At 46.3% G+C, this 22,989-nt stretch overlaps 1 protein-coding gene across 1 annotated transcript; it reads right to left on the bottom strand.

Annotated features, from left to right (window-relative positions):
- Positions 1-187: 187 nt before the first annotated feature.
- On the bottom strand, positions 188-22,592 carry plcg1 (phospholipase C, gamma 1). The gene is made up of 33 exons (XM_076101256.1): positions 22,343-22,592; positions 20,867-21,154; positions 15,429-15,581; positions 15,135-15,228; positions 15,014-15,061; positions 14,418-14,502; positions 14,227-14,310; positions 13,857-13,879; positions 13,089-13,158; positions 12,895-12,996; positions 11,532-11,650; positions 10,871-10,956; positions 10,222-10,342; positions 9,856-10,024; positions 9,622-9,744; positions 9,187-9,288; positions 8,291-8,478; positions 7,768-7,968; positions 7,518-7,637; positions 6,853-7,033; positions 6,672-6,749; positions 6,479-6,582; positions 6,198-6,291; positions 5,974-6,043; positions 5,194-5,357; positions 4,795-4,891; positions 4,433-4,657; positions 4,181-4,329; positions 3,536-3,650; positions 2,926-3,087; positions 2,743-2,831; positions 2,078-2,370; positions 188-1,993 (listed from the first exon to the last, which is right to left on the bottom strand). The coding sequence occupies exons 2-33, from the start codon at positions 21,081-21,083 to the stop codon at positions 1,951-1,953; spliced, it is 3,969 nt and encodes a 1,322-aa protein (XP_075957371.1). The 5' UTR covers positions 21,084-21,154; positions 22,343-22,592; the 3' UTR covers positions 188-1,950.
- Positions 22,593-22,989: the final 397 nt, after the last annotated feature.

Here is a 22,989-nt window from a genome sequence, read left to right on the forward strand (position 1 = left end):
ATCAGAAGAGACTCTTTCCTAAAGCTCAAGGTGATGAACCAGATAAGAACATAAGACAGGAAATCCTCACAAATAAGATCGAAGGAACACTTTTGCACTTAATCGATGAACAGAAATATCTAAATCTCTCGTTTAATCGTTCTATCAAATCACATTTTAATTCAAAGAAAATAAGACAAAAGTAGCATAAAGTATTAAGTATTTTATTTACTTTTCAGGCTTGAATATGTTTCATATGAAAGGCAAAACTTTAAATGAATACTTTTCCTCTCCATAGTTTAGGCACATTACAGAAAAGGCGATTGTAAAATGAGACCGTCTGACGAAACGAACATCGGAGAATAAAAATAAAAAGACACGACTGAGCTCTGCTCGGTTCTCTCCCTGTGTGGAGACACGAGGACGTCAGCCGACCGCACGAGGAAGAGAATAAGAAGCTCCGAACAGTTCAGTGGAGACCCGACGACTGCGGTTCCCTTCCGTCCCTCCATATGGCTTTAGGTGCGTCTCGCACTGACTTTACATCGTCAGTCGTCACATACGAGCAGAGGAAACGAACTAAAGCGAAGTCCTCCGTGTCTTTGTGGCGGCAGCACCTGACGTCTTACAGAAGCAAATGAAAAACCTTCTCACAGAGTTTCCTTTTTTAAACACGAGGAACACAAACACAGACGGATAAATTCCAAAAACAAAATCATTTTAGGAGCTGAAGACAACGAACTTCTGTTGGAACTAAAACAGTCTCGAGACGTCTGAGACGTTCCGTCATAAATCATGAACCACGGGACAAACACACGGCTGCAAAGTTAATGGCGTAGTTGTGTTACGATCTTAATTTCCATGATTACAGTAAACACGATTGTTCCTCTTTATGCGTCAAATTATCCAGAATCATTTGAGACGTAAAACCTCATGAAATAAACATGTTGCTAGAAGATAAACAATAGAAATAAAAAAAGGACAACACAGTTATCATTTAGAGGTTCCTGCTCCATCGCAGGATGAACGGGTCACACTGGCTTTTAAGAGGCGGGAACATGGAATGATGTGCAGCTATCTGGAATGTAAGAAATGAAAAAACAAAAAGCACATGTGTGTGTGTGTGTGTGTGTGTGTGCAGATATTAACATGTGATGCTCTCTCGCTGCTTCCAACACAAGCAGGCGGTGATGTCTTCATGATGCGTTCAACAACAACAGAAGAAGAAAGAACTGTTCCTCCAGGTTTAGGAGAGTTTGACTGGATCAGAGAAGAGACCGTTAAAATAGCTGTAGAGAGCCCTCAGGTTTATACACATATACATAAGTCACATTATGAATGTTTAAATAATTATAATAATTAAAAACATGGAGAAAGGAGCTCTTTGAGAGCAGGTCAGCTGCTGCTGTTCTCCGGCCGACAGCACAGCAGGAATAAATACATATATTCATATATACGCTTAATAGAGGAGGGAGGGAACCTAACTGGGGGGGGAGAGAGAGAGAGAGAGAGAGAGAGAGAGAGAGAGAGAGAGAGAGAGAGAGAGAGAGAGAGAGAGAGAGAGAGAGAGAGAGAGAGAGAGAGAGAGAGAGAGAGAGAGAGAGAGAGAGAGAGAGAGAGAGACCTGAACACAACCAGTCCAGAGCTTCTTCCAGCTTTGTGTTGCTTCTGGGAATGTCTGTTTGTTTCTCTCTTTTCGTGTCCGAGTCCCTCCTTCTTGTCAGGCGAGCGGTGAGGAGGCAGGGAGATGAGAGAGAGAAACAGAGAGAGAGAGAGAGAGAAAAAGAGAGACAGGGAGAGGGGGGGGGAGAGTTTGGAGAACTGAGAGCTGCCTGAAATGTAGGCCAAAAGCGGTGGTGGGCGTTTCCATGGAAACAGTGTTCACAGCAGTCAGTGACATCATCAGTACAGGGGGGGGAGGCGACTGGGTACGGGGGGTGGGGGGGTTAACGCGTCCTGATTGGCTTGGACTTAGAAATGGTTCTCTCCGCCCACTCTGGTCCTCCGCAACATCCTGAAGACAAAGACAGAAGTCTGGAATCTTCCACCAACAACTTCACCGCACACGAGCCAAACACACACCGTCACACACATTTACCTGGTCTGTCTGATCTGCGGGTCCATGTGGTCCAACAGGGCCTCCTGGGACACCCTGAAGTCCTCCAGAGGGGACTGGTAGCGGGACTCGAAGGAGGCCTCTCGACCCCCGAAGGCCACGGCCTGGGCCGGCGCCGGGGGCACCACGGGGGACGCGACGGAGGACGCCGAGGACACCGAGCTCAAGTCCCCCAAACGGTCCCGACCCGCTTGGGTGGACGCCACCGCCGCCACCGCCGACGACACCGTGGAGCCGACCGGGAGGAACGGACTCAGAACCTCTCCATTCTCATCCTGAGAGAAGAGCCACAAACCAGAGAGTCAACGCTGCGGCTCTGTTCACCTGTAGCGCCTCCCCTTAATATCATTTAAACACACAGACTATAAAGACAATAACTTGCTTTACATTGTGTGAAAATACACTTTCATGCAAAGCGTTCATTGAGAAGATTGATACCACTCTTATGTCAGTACAGTAAAACATAAAGCTGCTTAGCTTAGCTTAGCATAAAGACTGGAAACAGCTAGCATGGCTACTACCTACCAACACCTCTAAAATGTGAACAGATTATATCTCAGGTGTTAAATGCGTAAGACACCTTTATGAATATGAGTGAGGACCCCAGCTACTGTATCTCATCAGCTTGTGTTTGTGTTTCTGCTCACCCTGCCTCTGATGAGGTCCATGTGGACCAACAGAGAGGCCAACTCCAGATCCTCATTGTAGCTGTTCTTGAGAGGAACCGACCGGTACCCTGCAGTCACACAGAGACGTTATTATTTACTACAGCACCGACTCACAGCAGGACGCCTTCAGGTGGTCCTCAGAGAGCATGTCGATGGGCGTACCTGTCTTCAGGCTGTGAATGGGGAACGTGGCCTGAGCCAGGAAGTTCTGGTCATTGAACATGTCGATCTCGTAAACCACAAAGCGCAGGTAGGCGAAGGCCGGGTTGCAGACCGCGAACTGGAACGCCTTCCGGGGCCACGTGGGGTTCAGACCGTTATCGGCTGGAGAGGACGGAGAGAAGTGAGAGGAAGTGAACAATGCGTCTCCAACAATGGCGTCTGAACTGATAATGCATCGCTGTGTTCAGACTGTCTCATACAGAGGTCATAGGTAAAAGAATGCGCTGTGGTTCGTCAACGTTTCCTCGTACAACGTACGTATAACGTATATCTCACGAAAAGTTACTCCTCATTGTTCATGAGTTTTCCTACAAAAGTCAGTTCCACTCATCACACGTATCCAGACTTTTCAAAATAAACTTCCGTTGTATTTTAAGAGAGTGAGAACATAACGGTGTAAGTAAATCTAAAGTATAATAAACTATTGTTGTGGTATTGTAATGTTTCTTCTTTGGCTGAGACCTGTATTCCCACACATGGCTTAGTTGTTTCCACAACTTCCTGTTTTTCTGGATCCAGACAGGAAATTACGCTGTAGAGTGGCGCTCACCTTCCGAGTCGGTCTTCTGCTTGACGCTGTCGTAATCCGCCCCGCACACCTCGATCTCGATCAGAGGACACACGATGCCGCGTCCGTGTTTGGGGAGGTGTCGGGCGCCCAAAACCTTCAGAGTGAGAGGAGCGAACGCAGGTTACTACTTTAGATCTGCTCACGTCACTGGTTCCCACACATAAACACAACCACTGAGGCGGGGGGGGGGGGGGGGGGGGGGGTCCGGCAAAGTCTGACACTGTGGGCCCTCCAGCACGCTGGAACTCCTTTTATTGTTATTTTCTAATAAGCTAATAAACAGAAGTGACCATATTAGGACTGAGGAGGAGTGACGGAGAGACCTGTCAATCACCGTGTAGCCCCGCCCCTAAAGCATCCCCTGCTTTATGGTCTGTGTGACTCTAAATGGAGCATAATGTACTAAATGAACATCATGCTGTATTGAAGAAGACTTGAAACTAGAGATTGAGACCATAAACTCATGTTTACAATGTTTACTGAGGTAATAAATCAAGAGAGAAGTAGAGTCATTTTCTCATAGACTTCTTTGCCTCACGTCTCTTCACCCCCCCCCCCACCCTGGGGAGGAGCAACCCACAGTTATAAACCCTCTGCACACGGCCCTCTGTCTCTCCGCTGTACCTCTATCTCCAGAGTGACTTGTTCGAGGCCTTGTAGCGTGTGTCGGTCGAAGGGATCAAAGCTGTCGTCCCTCATGATGGGCGGCTGGAGGACGTAGCCGCTCCTTCCGTTCAGCATGAACAGAGCCTGGTTCATTTGCATGGGCTTGTCTGCACGAGGGGAAAGTAAAAAAAGAAAGTGTTAGAATATGTTTGCTTTCTTTTTCTCTTCCTATGATTGTTCTTAATCTGCCCTGAGGTGAAAGGCACACACCTGCTGTCTGGAAGTTGAGCGCCACCAGCTGTGACCCACAGAGCCACATGGGCAGAGGGTCGTAGTTGGACGAGTCGAGCCTCTGGCCTCTCGGGTAGATCCTGGACAGCTGCAGCCGGTTGTACTGCAGGAACTTCTTCCCCTTGATCTTGTTGACGTACTTCTCCGCCTTGGTCTCGGGGAAGGACGACATGTCCCGGAAACAGGCCCGCTCTGTGCCGATCTCTGCAGGACAAAGAGAGAAGACAGACGTGTCCTGTATTGATATTGGACTTCTGCATATTTGTATCATGTCATAGGTATGAAATGAGGAACATCTCAAACTGCACGTTCACTGTCCAATAAGAGTGCGTGGTCCTTACTGTCTTCATCAAACGGCACCGGCCTACAGTAGATGACCAGGTCGGACAATTCCAGTGCAATCTTCTTCCTCCTCTCCATCATCTTCCCTTCCTCCAGCTGGGCACAGAGGGCACAGAGTGTTTCAAATACAGCAGGTCCATCGGGAGCACACACGACCTCACATCACTCATGCAAAACAACATTCGCCTGAAGCTTCTTCCTCCCGCATCACAGCACTGTGTCACTGTGTGAGTCTGCAGAAAGGCACTCCTGACTAACACCACACGTGCTTCCTAAATACAGGTTCTGGGTATTAAAGGGGCCAACATAAGTCACGACTGGCTCTTTGAACCCACGATGTGGCACGAGCGCAGAATGAGTCCGAGGCCCGTCGGCCGCTGTGTGATATCCATATTCACCTTGGCCTCTGACGTCATTGTGACCTCGCGGATCTTGAACACCCATTCCTTGAGCTCTTCCTGGCTGCTGGCGGCGACGTCCAGCACCGGGCCCGTCCTCATGGAGGCGTTCGGCACCAGGGAGAAGACGTGAGGCCGGCTGCCCTTCCCGTCAGGACGCACAACTGAACGCGGAATAAAGAAAAGAGTTAGAGGGAAATGAGGAAAAGAGGCTTCCTACTGTATAAATTGCTGCGCCATCATTGCACCGTGAACTTACGATATATTGGGACATACTAAATAATACGGGAGAAAGAGTATTGCGATACACAAACAGCAGCCCTGCCTCAAGGTTCAGCGTCATCTATAGAAAAACTATGTCTTGCTCTGCTGCCAGTGGTCATGTGGAGGAATAAAGTGTTCAAGATCTAGTTGGATCTTCCTCCATACGACCACTAGATGGAGCCAAAGAGCTAAGAGAGAGACAGGCTCAGGTGTTTACTGTGGACAGCAGAGGCCACAACAATGCATGACAGCATGTGCCAACACTAATGGGCGAGTATTGACTGAGCTGGAGGACGTCAATAAAATATCAGCTACCGAGCTGTGAGAAAAGCAGGAGTCACGATAAACCCACAGAATGAATAATAGAAGAGGCTGATAATGGACAACAAGGATTATAGAGAAAGTGGGGAAAGAGGGCAGATATATTATGTGCATGCAGATGAGGAAAAGGAGGTGACGGCCTGCTCTGCAGCTCTGCAGCACAGAGTGGAACAGGAAGTGGGAGGGGCCTCTCACCGATCTGACAGGAAGACACGTCCACGCTTCCTCTCAGCAGATCTCCCAGCGGGCTGTTTTCTGTCATCTCCTGCGTGACAAGAGACGAGGAGGATTAGGAGTAGAAGTTCTAAAGCCGTCATCCACACAAGTTAAGCGTCTCCATCACAGCGTGTGATTGACAGACGAGTGATGGGACCCAAACGTCCCGTGGAGGGTGTGCAGGTCACTTTAAATATCCTCACAGTTCTATCGGGCTCCGCCGCTGACGGGCTGATCTCCTCCACGTAGTTAGCAGGAAACCACAGCTGCTTCTTCCCTCCACAGTCTCCCTTCCACCTGAGACACACAAACAAACATGGAGAAGATGAAGAATAGAAACACGACGGCTTTAAAATGATGTCAAATATACACTGGGTTGATATAACAAATGGATACTTCACCCATCATGTATAATTCAAGTGAACAGACGATCCGTCTCTCTGGATAATAAAGAGCTAATAAAGTCTGCACTGGAGTCACTCACCATCCTCCTTCCTGTTTGTCCACATTAGAGATGACGGCGTTCTTGATGAAGGAGAGCTCATCGTCTCTCTGGGCTTTGTACTCGTACATGGCTCTCACTGTGCACTGAACAGACAAGACAGAAGGTCGTCACACACACTCTGTCACACACACTGTCACACACACACACACACACCTCCATTCTGGACGCTCACCTTAAACGTTGGCATTTGGTTGGCCTCCACGTAGAAGCCTGGGTTCCTGCCCTCGTACAGCGACCCGTAGTCGGGCTCCTATTGGACGACAGGTTGTGTGTTAACGAGCCCTTTCACGAGGCTGCAGGCGGTTTTCTTTTTCACAACACAATGCAGGCTGCAGACTTTTGTTGGTACTCACCGCAGTGCCTATCTTCTCCAGCGTGTCCTCGTTGATGGGATAGCGCAGCTTCATCTTGCGGTACAGCGGGTGCTTCTCGTAGTAGCTGATGAGATCCACGAGGCTGTCGAACTCCGAGGTGCCCAGCACCACGTTCTGACCCTCCTGCTGCACGCGACAGTGCTTTATCTTTCCCTCCGCCCTGCAAACAAACAACACATATTAACCGACTTCACATTCAGTTTGGCATCACGTTAGAGACTTAACTGTGAATGTTTTTTAAGGATTTATAGCATGCAGTCGTTTCTATTTGTTTCAGACAAGAAAAAAGTTAGGAAGTAAGGAGCCGTGCAATATAAAAAATAGGCTGCTGATCTGCCGAGTGAAGCCAATGGTCAGTGTCTCAAAGCTGCATTCTCCCTAATGACCACCAGGGGGCGACTCCTCTGGTTGTATAGAAGTCTATGAGAAAATGACTCTACTTCTCTCTTGATTTATTACCTCAGTAAACATTGTAAACATGAGTTTATGGTCTCAATCTCTAGTTTCAAGTCTTCTTCAATACAGCATGATGTTCATTTAGTACATTATGGTCCATTTAGAGTCACACAGACCATAAAGCAGGGGATGCTTTGGGATATAAACCAGTACCACCTGATAAGGGAATAAGGATCGTAGGAAGTTACCTGAAGGAAATGGCAAACGAATTGGCTTCCGTCCTCTTCCTCACCAGGAAAGCCCCGTCACGTGGAACCCTCATCAGCATGTTTTCTGCATGGCTCCTGGAGAGGTTGGCATGGTACCACCTGGGACGAACAGATAGTTTTTAGAGACGTTTCACTTCACGCCTCTCGCTCGTTGTAGATGAGGGTCGACGGCTAATCTCCTACACTGTTCACTGCAGTTATAAAATGTCATTCAGAGTCAGAGACTCACTCTTTGCTCTCGTGAGCGTTGGTCTGAGGCACCGGCTCGGTCAGCTTCATCTCAAACTCATTGCAGCGCAGCGCCACCTGCTGGTAGTGGTTGATCAGGGCGAAGAGCGTGTCGAACACCAGGTTGTCGGTCAGGTAGAACTTGGGGCTTCCCGCCTCCTGGCGAGAGTGGATGCGACAGTGTTGCACTCGCCCCGAACGCCTGGTGCAGAGAAAACAAACAAACATCCTCCTTGTTAACCTCGAACATACTGCCTCTGTGTGTCTGAGCACTGCTTCCTTCCATCGTGAGTACATCACATACATGCAGATTGATTAGCTTTGATCTTAACTCCACTTCACATAGAGGCTTCGCATTAGCGTCACACCTCAGACCGTGACAACAACCCATTTAATCCATCTATTGATCTGTGGGCGTGTCACTGAGTTCTGCACGACAGAACACACAGTATGCCAGAGATGAGGCTGCAGACTGACAATCATCATGAAACAATAACATGTTCCTGTGATCATGTGCATTATACCAGAAGGACAGCGTGTAGTCTCCCACAAAGGTCTCGCTCTCTCGGACCAGGAAGGACCCGTCTGGAGCTCCGGTCTCCAGGCAGTACTCCGACAGCAGCCTCTCGGCTATCTGCCGCCCGTCTCGCCCGGCGCCCAGCTTCCCGTGGAACCACTTCTCGGTCACGTGCTGGTCCATACCGTTGGACACCTGGAAGGTCAGAGAGGAGAGGGAGAAGTCAGTCCGTTTAGCAGCACCAGCCTGAAGTTGCTCCCTCGCTGACCACTTCCTGGGTCTGATCCTGGTACAGGTCTTTGTGTATTAAAAACCCAAACTGCCCACAACCTCTCTATGTAAATACTGCATTTCTTAGGGGTGTAACGGTACTTGTATTGTTCGGTACATGGCGTTTGGTTCAGTAAACCCTGTGACCCAAACAGCTGTTTATGTCTGCTACTTAAACATGCAGAATAGAAATTGTGGAGCAGGAATTTGTACCTGAAACATTTTGGCAGCGCACCAGTTGCTGCTAGCCGCATCGAGTCACGGCTAGTCCCGCCCTACTATGCTGTGATTGGCTAGTACTGGCTAATACTACTGTGTTGTAAATTGCAGATTATCCGGCGTTAGGAATGTGCTTTCTAGTGGGAGAACCGGGTTACATAACATAACATAACAGAGCGTCTTAACTGTTGAAAAAAGGATCGTGGCTAATGAGCAACTGTTGAATGTTTAGAATTATCGAAAAAAAAGTTATTCTTTGTTTTCCCGACTGTACTGTTGAATTCTGTGCATGGCTACAGCCCTTACTTCTTATAACTCTTACTGTATGTAGATTAAGTGCCATGTCTGGTGCTGCACGGATCCTGTTGTGATTCTCATCTCTACGTATATCAGCAGCAGATCAGGCCGACTAACCTCTCGGTGCTCCTCCTCATCATCATTTCCCTGGTTACTGGAGGTCTCCTCTGAGTAGTAGATCTTACTGCTGGTCAGGACAAAGAAATGAGAGTACCACTCCTATGGGGGGGGAGAGAGAAGGAGAGAGAGAGGATGAACGGTTAGCTGAAATATTTAGAGCATCCATGTGTCGCACTGGAAAGTGGCCAAGTAGGCAAGAAGCTGCCCTCTTAATGAAGAATTTAATCATCTAAAAGACCAAGAAAAGAAGTTCATGAAGCCAAAAACAAGCGGGACACAAATACAAAATGAATGTTAAAGAAAAGAAAAAGAAACGAGCGTCAAGCCAGAACACGATCCTCACGCTTATTAATCGTGACAACACAAACAAAACAGACTCGTGTTCTTATATTTCAAGCTGAGCGTCAGCGCTGATGCAGCACACACACTTACATGATTAATGGGGTCTTCCAGGTACAGGATGCCGTTTTTGATGGAGTTGCTGATATCGTTCTCCGAGTAGGGAGTGGAGGTGGACACCTCCTCGTAGGCGCTGCCTTCTGCGAGCTTCTTATGCTGCAGAAGAAGAAGAAGAGGAGATGAGGACAAACGTTTACAAAGCATCCATTCAGACTTTTCCTTTATAACAGATAATGTGCACAAAAAGATCTCGTCGTGGCCGCTGACCTTGATGAGGATCTTCTTCTTGAGCTGGTTGGGCGACGGCAGGCCGTCTGCCGCGATGTCCACCGCCTTGGTGAGCAGCATGTCTCCAAACACCTTCTTAAAGTAAGTGGCCATGTTCCTCTGCTGCACAATACTACAGTGGTCCTCGATGGACAGGATGATGGGATATCTGCAGGAGGACATCCACAGAAATCCTGCTCTTACCTTCTCACACACACAACAATAACACGCTGCAACCACGTCACGGTCCACATTGTTTCCTCTGATATTTGTGTTTCAAAGTGCCGTTTCCTTATCTCCGTCGTCTCTCATCTCTCCATCTAATCACTGTGAGCAAAGAAACGTGTTGAGCTCGTGCAGACTCACTCGGAGGTGACGAAGGCGTGCTCTTTGATGGTGGTCAACACGTCGCAAAACTTGATTTTGGTCGTGAGGGTGTGTCCGTGGTAGATGACTGGCATTCCGTCTGGACCATCCCAGCAGTCCACTGTAAACACACACACACACACACACACACACACACACACAGTAGGTATGCATGAATGCAGGTGGAGTTGCAAAGCTCCAGAGGAGTTTTAAGACCATTTAGCTCAAAGACGCACAAGCTGACATCATAATTGTTGACTCGTGTGTCATGCAGAGTGACCCTTTCACCCGCTAGAAGCCAGTCCTATTCATGGAAACCTGCTTGACAAGGGTTTTGTGTAAAGGCCATATACAGCACTGTTATGTAACAGCGAGTGTGTGTGTGTGTGTGTGTGTGTGTGTGTGTGTAGGTAAGGGTGTGTGTGGGTAAGGGTGTGTGTGGGTAAGGGTGTGTGTGGGTACGGGTGTGGCGGCTGCATTAAAAGTACAACTGTAGAGGGATAAGAAGCGAGCATAAGACTTAATTACAAGGTTGAGAAGTCAATTGTTGGTTATTTACTGTACATGGTAAAAACTGCAGCGACTGTCTGTCTGTCGGTGTGTGTGACTGTCTGTGTGTGTGTGTGTCACTGTCTGTGTGTTTACCCACGTTCGATACAGCGGCAGCCCATCCTCAGACAGCGAGCGTACGCCTCCAGAGACGACTCGCTGGAAAACTGGTCTCCCGTCAGGTAGCTAAAAATAAGCACATAACGTCAAAGCACGCACACAAAAACACACTCACATCCAACCAGTTTTACAAAAGGATTCACACACACACACACACACACACACACACACACACACACACACACACACACACACACACACACACACACACACACACACACACACACACACACACACACACACACACACACACACACACACACACACACACACACACACACACACAGTATCAGAAAGACTCTCCTTCTTTTGTCGACTGGAGGAAACACTTGTTACTCATTCAGTCGGTCACTTCAAACGCTGCTCCACTGAGCATTGGTTCACATCCAGTACACACGGATTCTCATCTGAACTGCCTTTCACACACATTTCAATGGGAGGAAAAACACATTTTCCTGCTAAGAAAACAAACCAAACACGCCTGGGTCTCATTCTGGAAGTTGATTGTTAAATAATAGACTTGTATCTGATGTGTGCAGTCAGTCTAGAAGCCCTCTCTGGTTAGAGGACTCCAGTGTTCACAGAGCCCTCGTCACAAGCGGCTGAACTGTAAATGTGTGTGTGAAGGCTTCGGTCCTTACGTGTTGTGCGAAGAGGAGATCCAGTAGTGGGACAGAGGGTTGCTCATGTTGTCAGGACACACCTGGTCCAGGGAGGATTCCCAGACGGTGTTCTCTTTGGAGAACAGGTACGTCAGGTACTGCAACAGGAGGGAGGAGAGCTGAATGAATGAATGAAATGTCTGGACCGTCCCTCACTCGCAGAGGAAGTCTCTCCAAATCCACAATTCATCAAGTCTGCAAAAGCCTCGAGCAAACCGTCTTCAGACTTCCAGAGAGTCCGCTTGGACTAAAGACTTAATGTTATGAGTGATCCTGAGCCGGGATCTGGTCCAGCCTTGGACTACGCAGACCATCGAGTCTGTTTCTGCACCAAACATGTTCTTAATGAATCATTCTGTCACTAAACTAGCCCGTGCATCGTCTGATTCTTATTTATATTCCTTTTTATTAACGTCATGACTGTGGCGGCTCATGGAAAAATTCCCCCACATAAACCCCCCTCTGCCACGCCTTTTTATTATTACACTCATACGGGAGATTAAGTGTAGAAACATTCTGAGAAATAAGGAACATTGATTTTGACAAATTCAACTCCTGCACACGTTCACAGAGTCTAATGAGCTCCCAGCATTCTGTGCGTGTTTTTATGGATTATGTGGATCTTTCAGATCAATTTGGGGAGAGATTATTTTTACATGTTCCACATTTTATCATCATGTAGTGTGGGACTCAGACTGGTCTGGTCTTATGTTAGTCTCGATTCACTCTGGTCTCGGTGGTCTTGACTTCAACATCACACATTTTGATGCGTGAATCCAGAACTACAACAAGATATCACAGCAGACATCGCAAACAATTTTACACATGCAAGTGCTAAATACCAGGAGAACCATATGATAAGATATCAGGTGTCTGGTGGACGCATGCAGGACTGGATCCCCGGCAGCTCGGCTTCATACTTCACCCTGAACTCTGCCGTTTAACAGACTTCCCAAAGTGGGTCAACAATAAAATAATATTCCTCTTACGAACAGTTTTTCTTCTTCAGGTGTTACTCTCAGTGTGACCAATGCTTCTCTCACACAATATATGACCTACGGCACCAACGGGCACCAGCTTCCTCTTCTCTGCAGTGAACCGCAGCTTCATGGCGACCACAAAGAGCATCCCCTCACTTTCTGAGGAAATCACACCGCCGGTAACCTTTCCTCTCCGTGTGGGAGGAGGCGCTTCAGGCCCAGATCTCGGCTATCCGGGTCAATATCTGAGCATCTGCCACCCACGCCAACAACACGGGGGGGCACATCGGAAAACAACACCTTTGTCTTTTTCCATTGGTGAGCAAAAGACCCAGAAAAAGAGAGTGAGAGCGAGAGAGTACCTCGTCCTGGTGGAAATAAGGCTGCTCCACTTCTCTCAGCGGGTCTTTCAGGTACCCGAACATAAACTCCTGAACTTTGTCGTTGTCGGCGGCCCACAACTCCTGGATTTGCATACAGACACAGATGTGTGTGAGGTTGTGAGAATGAACCAGATGTGCAGCAGAATATCTGTCCAGAGAGCCGGAGGTATTACCTGCTGGGACTCCAGGAGGAAGCCCTTGAAGTCGTCGAGGGAGATCCTCTGCTCTGGTCTGTCAATGAACCTGAAAGTAACGCTTCATCTCAGTAAACACATGTGTGACGCACACAGAGGAGGGATTTCTTTTTAAAGTGTAACTCCAGCTCCAGTTAAAACACATTGTGAATATTACGAGCAACACGTAATGCAACGAGGAGAAATAAGCATAAACCGAGTGTATCGTTTGATGCTATTAATTATTATTAAGACAAAAGAACGGCGTCATTGTAAAGAAGAATGTGTCTGGTTAAATAAAATGCATTCAACCGTTGTCTCTTCATAATACATTTAATACTTTAACACTTGCACAAAGGTAATAAAGTGGCCCATGAATATGAGTTCAGAGAGAGTTGAATCCCTCCGCCTCATTGTGGAGGTTGCTTTATGGTGTGTTGCCGGTCACACCGACAGTCTATCAGCGTCTCTCTGGGTTACACTTGTGATCTCGTCATTTTATAAACAAACACAATTTGTTAAAGCAGATAATTTGGTGTTTTCAAAGTCATTCTATTATGTTGAGACGGATTCTAGACTCTTGGGGAGTGAGAATGTACGTCTTTCTGTAGCGGTATCTTTATTTTGTCCTTTGATTTATGCCTAGAACGTTCACATTTTCCCTGGAAATAGTTTGTTTTGGGTGAAAGTTTGTGTGTAAAACTGACTGCAGAGAGGTTCACTGTGTGTGTGTGTGTGTGTGTGTGTGTGTGTTGTGTTTTAACGTACCTCTGAATTAACGGGATCTCCATCTGAAAGAAAGGGAAACATTTGAGTTACTTAATGAAAGCGCTGTCCTGTCCTTTCAGTTTGTATAGTGGCAGTGATGTAGATAGACGTCCTGTAGGGGGGGGTGGGGGCACTGAGGTCATTCATTTAATCCGACCCCAGGCAGCCGGCCGGCCTCCTCATCCACGTGAGTGTGTCCTAATGGCCTCCACCAGGGGGGTTTGGTGGGTTTTTAACTGGTCCATATTGATCTGGCAGCCATTTGAGAACAGACAGATGGGGGAGGAAGGGTTCTTTGGCCGGGCATCAGACGGGGGGGTGTGGGGGGGGGTGAGAGTGCTCGGATACACGAAAAATGATTTGCACTTACGTTTTTCTGAGCATCAAACATGAGGCTGCGGTAGAGCTGAGCGAACTGGCTGAAGGACACGTCTCCGTTCCTCAACTCTGAGTCCTATAAGACAATCACAGACGTTAGCTCTCCTCATGTGTGTGTGTGTGTGTGTGTGTGTGTGTGTGGTGGGGTGGGGGGGGTTGTGTGATGAGTCGGAGGAGGTTTACCGGAAGTTTCTCTCGGAGGAACCTCATGTTGGGCACCCTGTAGTTGACCTGGCTCAGCATGCTCTTCAGATCCTTGCAGGATATCCTAAAACACATTCAAACGTGAATAAAAGCTTCTAATAAACACAGTTCTGGTGAGTTTTTAATAATCTACATACAACCTACAAAAACACATTACATTTACATTACAGTCATTTAGCAGACGCTTTTATCCAAAGCGACTTACAATTCAGAGTCTATCACATTATACACCGGGAGCAATTTTTGGGGTTAAGTGTCTTGCTCAAGGACACATCGACATGCAGAGCCGGAGTCTCCTCCATCCTCTGCAGTCTGTTTCCTGCTGCAGGAAGAGGGTGCTGGTATGTGTGTGAGAGTGCTGGTGTGGTTGTGTGTGTGCTGGTGTGTGTGAGTACTGGTGTGGTTGTGTGTGTGTGTGTGTGTGTGTGTGTGTGAGTGTGTGCGTGTGTCTGAGAGGTTAGTTCCTCCGCTACACCTCCACTAGAACTCTCTACCAGCCTGGATGTTACACAAACTGGTGCACCCAAAACAACCGAATGACAGGACTTCCTGTGAGGCTGATGTCAGGAACTCACCGGTCTTCTCTGTTGCGATCAACGGCGTAGAACTGCTTACGCAACCACCTGATGGAATAAAAGAGAGAGTTAAGAGATGTTCTTCCTTTAAAACGTATCATTGTGATGATGTAATGTTTACCTCTCTATCTGGAGCGGTGTCGGAGACTTCAGTGTGTCGGCCACCAGAGAGTTTAACCCTTTCACCCACATGGTCATCTCCTCATCCGACGTAGCTGAGGAGGAACCAACACAACACAGATGTTCTCCCTGTTTTGGGGTTTTTGTATCAGTGGTCTGAAGGACACGTGGTGATGTTATGAGATGTTAAATAATAGTGAAGGAATGGCCAAGCTTAATATATGTAATTTACTGTCATATATGTACACGTGAAGAACAACCGTCACTCCTTGTATCTGAACGTGTCTGCGGTTACCTGCCAGGCTCAGGGACTTCAGGCGAAACTCGGTGCCGTACAGGATGACGAAGCAGTGAGCGTGCTCCAGCCTCGTCGCCGAGTCCTCCACGTAACGCTCGAAGTCACGTGACTTCTGTCCAGGACGGATCTCTTTGATCTCACGGATGTCAACTGGAGACAGACACACAGACACACACACACAGACACACACACAGGACAAGTTAGACAAACACATTTCATTGCACATCCAGAGATGTGCCGACTGTCGCTGGTTAATGTGGATTTAATTAAAAATCACGACAGTAGGACTTTATGACCCAGTATGCAAAATCCAACGTAAAAACTAATCTAAAGTTCAATACACAGAATAATTATGATGCTTTAATCAGACTTTTGTCACAATTAGAAACATTTATTTGGGTGACAGAATTTAGCAAAAATAACCCAAAATATCCTCTAAATCTGTAAATAATAACATTACATTAGCTTCAGGTGCTTGTGGAAAGTGTTTCATAATTTGATTTAATAAATGTGATTTCTTTAACCTTCCAGCAGAGAGACAAACACACAGCAGGTACTACAAACCCCCCCGACCACATGAAACAGTGAGCTGAGGCCTGAACCACACACAAGTACACTTCAGCTGAAGACAACACACACCGTTAGATATAGATATTAAAAATGTAGACGATGGTGAAGTTCACTGGCCACAAATGAACCTTCATTTGTCTTTCACCACCGAAATCATCCAAAACCACCGACTGCTAATCTCAGACTGGGAGACAGAGACACAGACCGGTCTGTGGTGGGACGGGTCGGGTCTGTGCGACGGAGAGCGGAGCGGTTATATTATACAAAGGGCACGAGACGGGGAATATAACAAGTGATACGTGACTCAACAACACTGCCTACTGAGCTCCAATCCGTCTCACAGCAATAGTTTGTCCTAGCGTTGTATTAGCAGCAGTTAAAGACCTACCACACACACACACACACACACACACACACACACACACACACACACACACACACACACACACACACACACACACACACACACACACACACACACACACACACACACACACACACACACACACACACACACACACACACACACACACACCTCTCTTCCTGCCCCTGAACCACACATCCTGTGCTTTTTTTTTTTTTGTCGCCTACACACCACATCTGTGCTCACGTATCGGTGAGCGTGTTCTGGTTCTCAAGTGCAAGAACACAGAAACAGTTAAAAAGAAGCGGTCACCACGCTGCGCTCTCTGATCGTACATCACGTCTAGAAGTCGGACTTCAGGTCCGACTCCGACAGGTTGATCTTCTTGTCACAATATTTGGGAGGCGGCCTCAGACAGATGCAGGAAACGCAGCGATGGCCAGAGGTGTCACCTTACCGGGAGGAGAGGGGAGGAGGCGTCCTGCTGCGCGCTCACACACTTCCTCCATCCGTCCTCTTTCTATCCCTCCTCTCACCTCGTCAAATAATACCTCGTATCCAATCACAGGAATCTGACTCATTGATGCCGTACTTTGAGGAGCTTTTCTACAAAACACTTTCATCCAACGGGAGACTCTACAGGTGAACAGGGAAACATAATGAACTCATAGATATCAACATGAACTTCACCAGTTCATCACTCACATTATTAAGAGGATTATTATTTGAGTTACAAGTTTTCTGAAATGTGATGTTTAAATATGTAAATGAGGCATTATGTAAAGGTAACTTTTGGTGATTTTAGTAGAAATCTACAGACGTAAACAGAGAAAGAAGTAAAATAAATGTTTTCTATTCACTAGTCTGAAAGAAGACGAGTTCTAGAAGATAAATGTTAATGCTGCCATGCAGAATATTGATATTACTCAGTATTATGTGCCTAAAATGTGAGGATTTGCTGCTTTTTACATTAATGTAAATAACTCAAATGAAAACCTTTTGGGCTTCAGTCTTTAGGTCACGTTGAGCTGTGATGGAGATTTTAAACCGTATTCTACAAACTAAACGACATAAAGTATAATCAAAAGGATAAATCGGTAATGAAAACAATTATTACTTGCTGCCACTAAAACGTCTAAAATTGTCTGAATCTTGATTCAAACAGTAACTATCGGATCAGAGAAGACGTTGACGAGATTTCAGACTAAACATTTGACGCCAGCTTCTAGAACTACTCCACAGTTTGAGCTTCAGACGGAGCAGCAGAACGCTCATCACACGACCAATCAGATGCATGCATCTCAACGGCAGCGGTGTGAAGCAGAGGAAGGAAAATGAACCTTTTCTATAAGAAGCAGAAATTGCAAACTTGTGAAAGCCTTTCAAATGTGATGATTTGTTGTTTTTCTCTCGTTATAACTGATTGTAAACTGAATATTTTGGGGTTTTGGACAGACAAAAAAAATGTATTTAAATAAATAATTTTGGGCCTTTTGAAAACACAGCCTTTCACTGTTTTCACACATGTTACAGACAAAAGCATAAACTACACGTTTGACCACAGAATACATAAGAACCAGATATTCGTGTATTTTGTGACTGACGGCTGCATCGGTTGAAGTTGTTCAGAGTTGCTGTGCAGCAGAGAGCGTGAGCGTGTTCCTCACACGTCAGCTGATCCATATCAGCTCCTCTGATCGACGCTGGATCACGTCGAGCAGAGACGTTCCCCGTCTGACTGAGGACCGTCACGCAGCGACACCGAGGCTGCTCCACTGCGACAACGCACTCCTTTCCCACAAGTGTCCTCCTGAAGTCCACCGATCCATTGATACGTTTCTCACACATGAACACGTGACTGAAGAGAGAGCAGCGTGCGCGTGTGTGTGTGTGTGTGTGTGTGTGGAAAAAGCCGCTCAGAGAGATGACAGACGTGTGCAGGTGATTCCATCCACATCGACTTTACTGAAGAGACAGAAACTACGTGAAGATTGTCTTCATTGTTTCGGTTCGTTCATCCTCTAAAAGAGGTTTTCCAGGAAACAGCCGACGATATTTAACATATTAATAAACGGGGAACTAATTCTGCAACGACGCAGATTCTCTGAACTTAAACACACCTCAGTGCAGCTAACGATCATCTCCTTATAGATGGTCATTTAGTCTACAGAGAGGTTGGCAGTGGGGTGAACGTTCAAACCGACAGTTTCAAAAGTCTCGTTGTGAAACAAACAGAAAGATGTTCAGTTTACAATCATAAGAAACACAGAAACGAAGCAAATACTCACAACTGAGAAGATACGATTATTAAAAATGACCGAGCTATCGACCGACAAATCAATTCATCGATTCAATGAATGCTTCAGCTGATTAAAGCCAGAACAACTATCAAGCATTAGAGTTATGATGTGTGTTTGCACCGTCCTTAGAACTTATGTCCTGAGCGGGACATTTTATGGAAGAATAAAACACTCGTCAGCGCTCTCGAGTGGACGAACTGTCACAGATCACACCGATTCTAACATTTACCGGTATGTGTCGCAATACCTTTAAAATCAGCCGACATATACACCGAAACCGAGATTTCTGCGAGAACGTCATGTTTCTGGGTTTGAGTGGTGAGCCCTTCTGTTGTGTTACCTGCTCAGAAACCTCTTTATAGTTCATAAACATAGTGCACCCGTACACCCTCTGAATGCTCTCAGTCTCTAGTTTGTGGTTGTAAAGTTTCATGAGGCTGTAAATATCACAGAGGTCACAACACGTCATTTTATACAGTGACATCAGGTTTTAGAATAAAATGGCTACTCTGGAGACTAACGTCATCACAAATTAACAAAAAACTTTCAAGTCAAACTAGACGAGGAGTGACGTAGAGACCTGTCAATCACCGTGTAGCCCCGCCCTAAAGCATCCCCTGCTTTATGGTCTGTTTGACTCTAAATGGACCATAATGTACTAAATGAACATCATGCTGTATTGAAGAAGACTTGAAACTAGAGATTGAGACCATAAACTCATGTTTACAATGTTTACTGAGGTAATAAATCAAGAGAGAAGTAGAGTCATTTTCTCATAGACTTCTATACAACCAGAGGAGTCGCCCCCTGGTGGTCACTAGAGAGAATGCAGCTTTAACACACAATAAAGTGATCAGTACGTTGGTAATGTTATATCCAGCTCTAATGAGCTCATTCATAAAACAAAAACCTAAAAAACTGTCTCAGGCAGCACAGTCGAACACGATGCTGACTCATGATTCTGTTGCCTTGTTGTCAGTTACAAAGTTGTGCGTTTGATGATTTGTAAAGATACTCTGACTACATGTGAAGTCTCTGCAGCATGGAAACACACTTCTCACTCAACGTGCAGCGTAAAGCAGAGTTTCACTTGAGACCGATTGTTCATGTGGAGCATCTAAACCTTTATGATGCCGTTACAACGTGCCTACACATGGAGCCAGTCTTCTTCATCGAGACCACATCCTGCTGCCTCTACCCAGACCCGCATCACGTTTGTGTTGCATGTGCACCGAACACAGCAATATTAAAGACAAGATCACCAAAAGAAAATGTACGCTTCTCATGGTTTTACATTTAGCATCAAAGCAGAGTGCTGTTTGCACAGATAATGGACATCTCACCGCCATCGACGAGGCCAAACAATCACACGCTTCCAGTAAAACACGTTCAAGCCCTCGTGTTCTATTTCTGTACGTTAATGAGGCGTCTCGGACAATTCCCCCTCACCAGGAGCATCAGATGTCAGCTATGAGCTCATGTCTGATACAGAAACACAACAAAGACAAAGCCAAAGCTACAGCGTCTTCTTGTTTTCTATGCGCTCTTCTCGCTGCATCCGGAGCAGAGTGCAGCTGTGCACACGGCATCCTGCTACCAGACACACGCACCGGCTCGCCGAAGGCCGGTCTGTGGAAAACATTCACCTGAATCTCCAGCTTCCTGCTAAACTACAACAAAAAGAATGCAACGAGAGAGATCCAGGAATGCCACGTTGTTCCTGTCGTCCACTCTGGATTTTATCTAACGCTAGTTCCCGAATATCCACCGAGACTACGTACGTTTTATTAAAAATAATTAAGCTTTTATGTCCCTCAAAGTCTCAGAACAAACCGAGACGGAACTCATCAGAGCTGAAGAAACGGATGGAATATTGACTCTGGACTTCCTTTGTAGTAATATGTAGAAAAAGTGTGTTTTAATCTGAATGAAATGAAACATTAACCCGTTTCCCTTTCACTCCCACGTCACTAATCCTTGTTTCTGTAGATTTTCTTGCATGTAAATATCGTCCGATGTCCGATATTACCGCGTTTATTTAATGATATCTTAATATATAGTTTCATAAAGACCGTCTTAAGGATCTGAAAGTGTTTAGGATTGACTTCTTCAATCTTAAACAAACTCACAACACCATCGTGTCATTTGGCATCCAGGGAGCTGACCACACTTTAAACCAGAACCGACTGCGCTCTACTCACTCTCTCCCTCGATCTTATCCGTGCCCCGGGTCCAGATAATAGTCCTGGTCTCCAGCTTGACTTGAAACGTCCGTCTCTCGGGCCGCTGGGACTTCTTGGAGTAGAAGAGCGTGAGCACCGTCCCCAGCTCCAGGTCCCGGTACAGGTTGTTCATCTCCGCGTCGTTGTCCGTCCACGGGACAGGCCCGTTGGAAAAGAAGCTCGAGGTCCCGGCCATGTTCACTTCCCCTGTTTGTTGTCCGTTTCCTCTCAGAACAATCTGCTCAGTGCAGGCCTAGACAGGGATACCTACAGAGGAGGGGGGGGGCATGAAACAACAACTCAGCAACTTCTAGTGCGTCGCTGTGTGTCCATGTGTTCTACACGGTTAGATTCATGCAGATACGTTCAAAATAGTTTCTTCTTCAGCATCAAAGAAATCTATTAACGGCTCTAATCTTCCTGTTTTAAACACATTTTGTTCAAATATTGTTTATTTACTCTACCCATATGTTGACGTATTAAAGCCATTTATGAACTCTTATTCAACCAAACATTATTTTTAGTAAACTTGACTTTGTTTTACTTAAACAGTAACAACATTTTACACTAATCCCTGAATGCTACAAGGAATACAACACCGGCGTTACATTTAAAAAGTAACTAAATATTGCAAAAAATATTGTATGCTTTGTTTATGGACATAAAAGTTTGAATATTATATTTTGCAGAAATATGGACTGATTTCATATGAAATGTATGTCACAAAACCTACATAATGTGGTACTTATACATGCTATATAATGCAGAATGCTCTATTATAATCATAATCAATCACAAATAGATAAAACACTTCTCATCTCATGTGAGCTATTGATTTGTCTCCGTGGGTCATGTTACTCTCGGTATTGAGCACAAACAGTGATATTATTTATCAGGGCAGTGATGCTGCAGCCGTAAAGCGTCTGAAGAAGAAGAAGAAGAAGAAGAAGAAGAAGAAGAAGAAGAAGAAGAAGAAGAAGAAGAAGAAGAAGAAGAAGAAGAAGAAGAAGAAGAAGAAGAAGAAGAAGAAGAAGAAGAAGAAGAAGAAGAAGAAGAAGAAGAAGAAGAAATGTTGATGAAGGTTTTTACCTTTAAATCTAGTTTAATCTGATGTGAACAGGCCTGTAACCTGCTGCCCTTCATCCACTAAGTGTGGATACTTAGAGGCGTCACGTTACTGGGAAAACGAAGGACAGGAGAGTGTGTGCGTGTGTCTGTGTGTTGATGTGTGTGTATGTGTGTGTTAGCATGTCGCTGGGCCAAAAAAGCAAGAATCAGGAGCTGGTTTTAACTCCTGAGGAAGAAAGAAGGGGTGACTATAAAGCTCAGGTGTCGGTAGATATACTCTGCCTCTTTTCTCTCTCCGTCTCTTTTCGGCCTAACGTCCGGAGAAGGATTCAAATAGGGGGGGTAAGAAAAATCAACAACACGTCGGCTGTGCTGTTCGTTACCTACCGCCGCAATCTCGGCCTCGACCGCACATCTCCAACGGCTCTCCTCTCGCGCTCCCCTTTCTCCCTTTTTTTCCCACAAACCCCCGGGTTTTTGTCTCCTCCTCTGTGATTAAATCATCGCTAGGTCCTGGAAAAACGCTCCGGTCCCGACGATCCCCGTTTCCTCCCCTGTCCTCTGGCCGTCCATAGAGAGAGAGAGAGACAGGCAGAGACAACCGTGGTGAAGACTACGCAAGTTTGTCCGCTCTCTCGGCTCCAGCTCGAGTAGGCCCTTCCCCCCTCTCCCCCCCCCCCTTCACACAGCCGACCACCATCAGCATCAATCGTGTGCCAGAGTCAGAAAAAAACACACTTCCGCTGCGGGTTTTCACAATAAAATTCGAAGTCAAAGAACTTGTTGCACTGTTTTTTTGGAGGAGACGCAGATGGTGGTGGGGACGAATATGAAGTAAACCAAGAACTCTCTCCAGAATACAATTTGAGACACTTGACTTATTAGTATTTCCATTTTCTGCTGCTTAAAGGGGAATGTAGGGGAATGTGTCTCTAATGTAGCTCGGAGGAGCGAGGATCGAGGAGGGCATCTCTGAGGAGCCATGAGCGAGGACTCACGAGAACAGACTTCCAGGAAGTGTTTTAACGGCCGAC

This window comes from Anarhichas minor, unplaced genomic scaffold, assembly GCF_050575085.1.
Source record: "Anarhichas minor isolate MPS153535 unplaced genomic scaffold, ASM5057508v1 ptg000003l, whole genome shotgun sequence".
Lineage (NCBI taxonomy): Eukaryota > Metazoa > Chordata > Actinopteri > Perciformes > Anarhichadidae > Anarhichas > Anarhichas minor.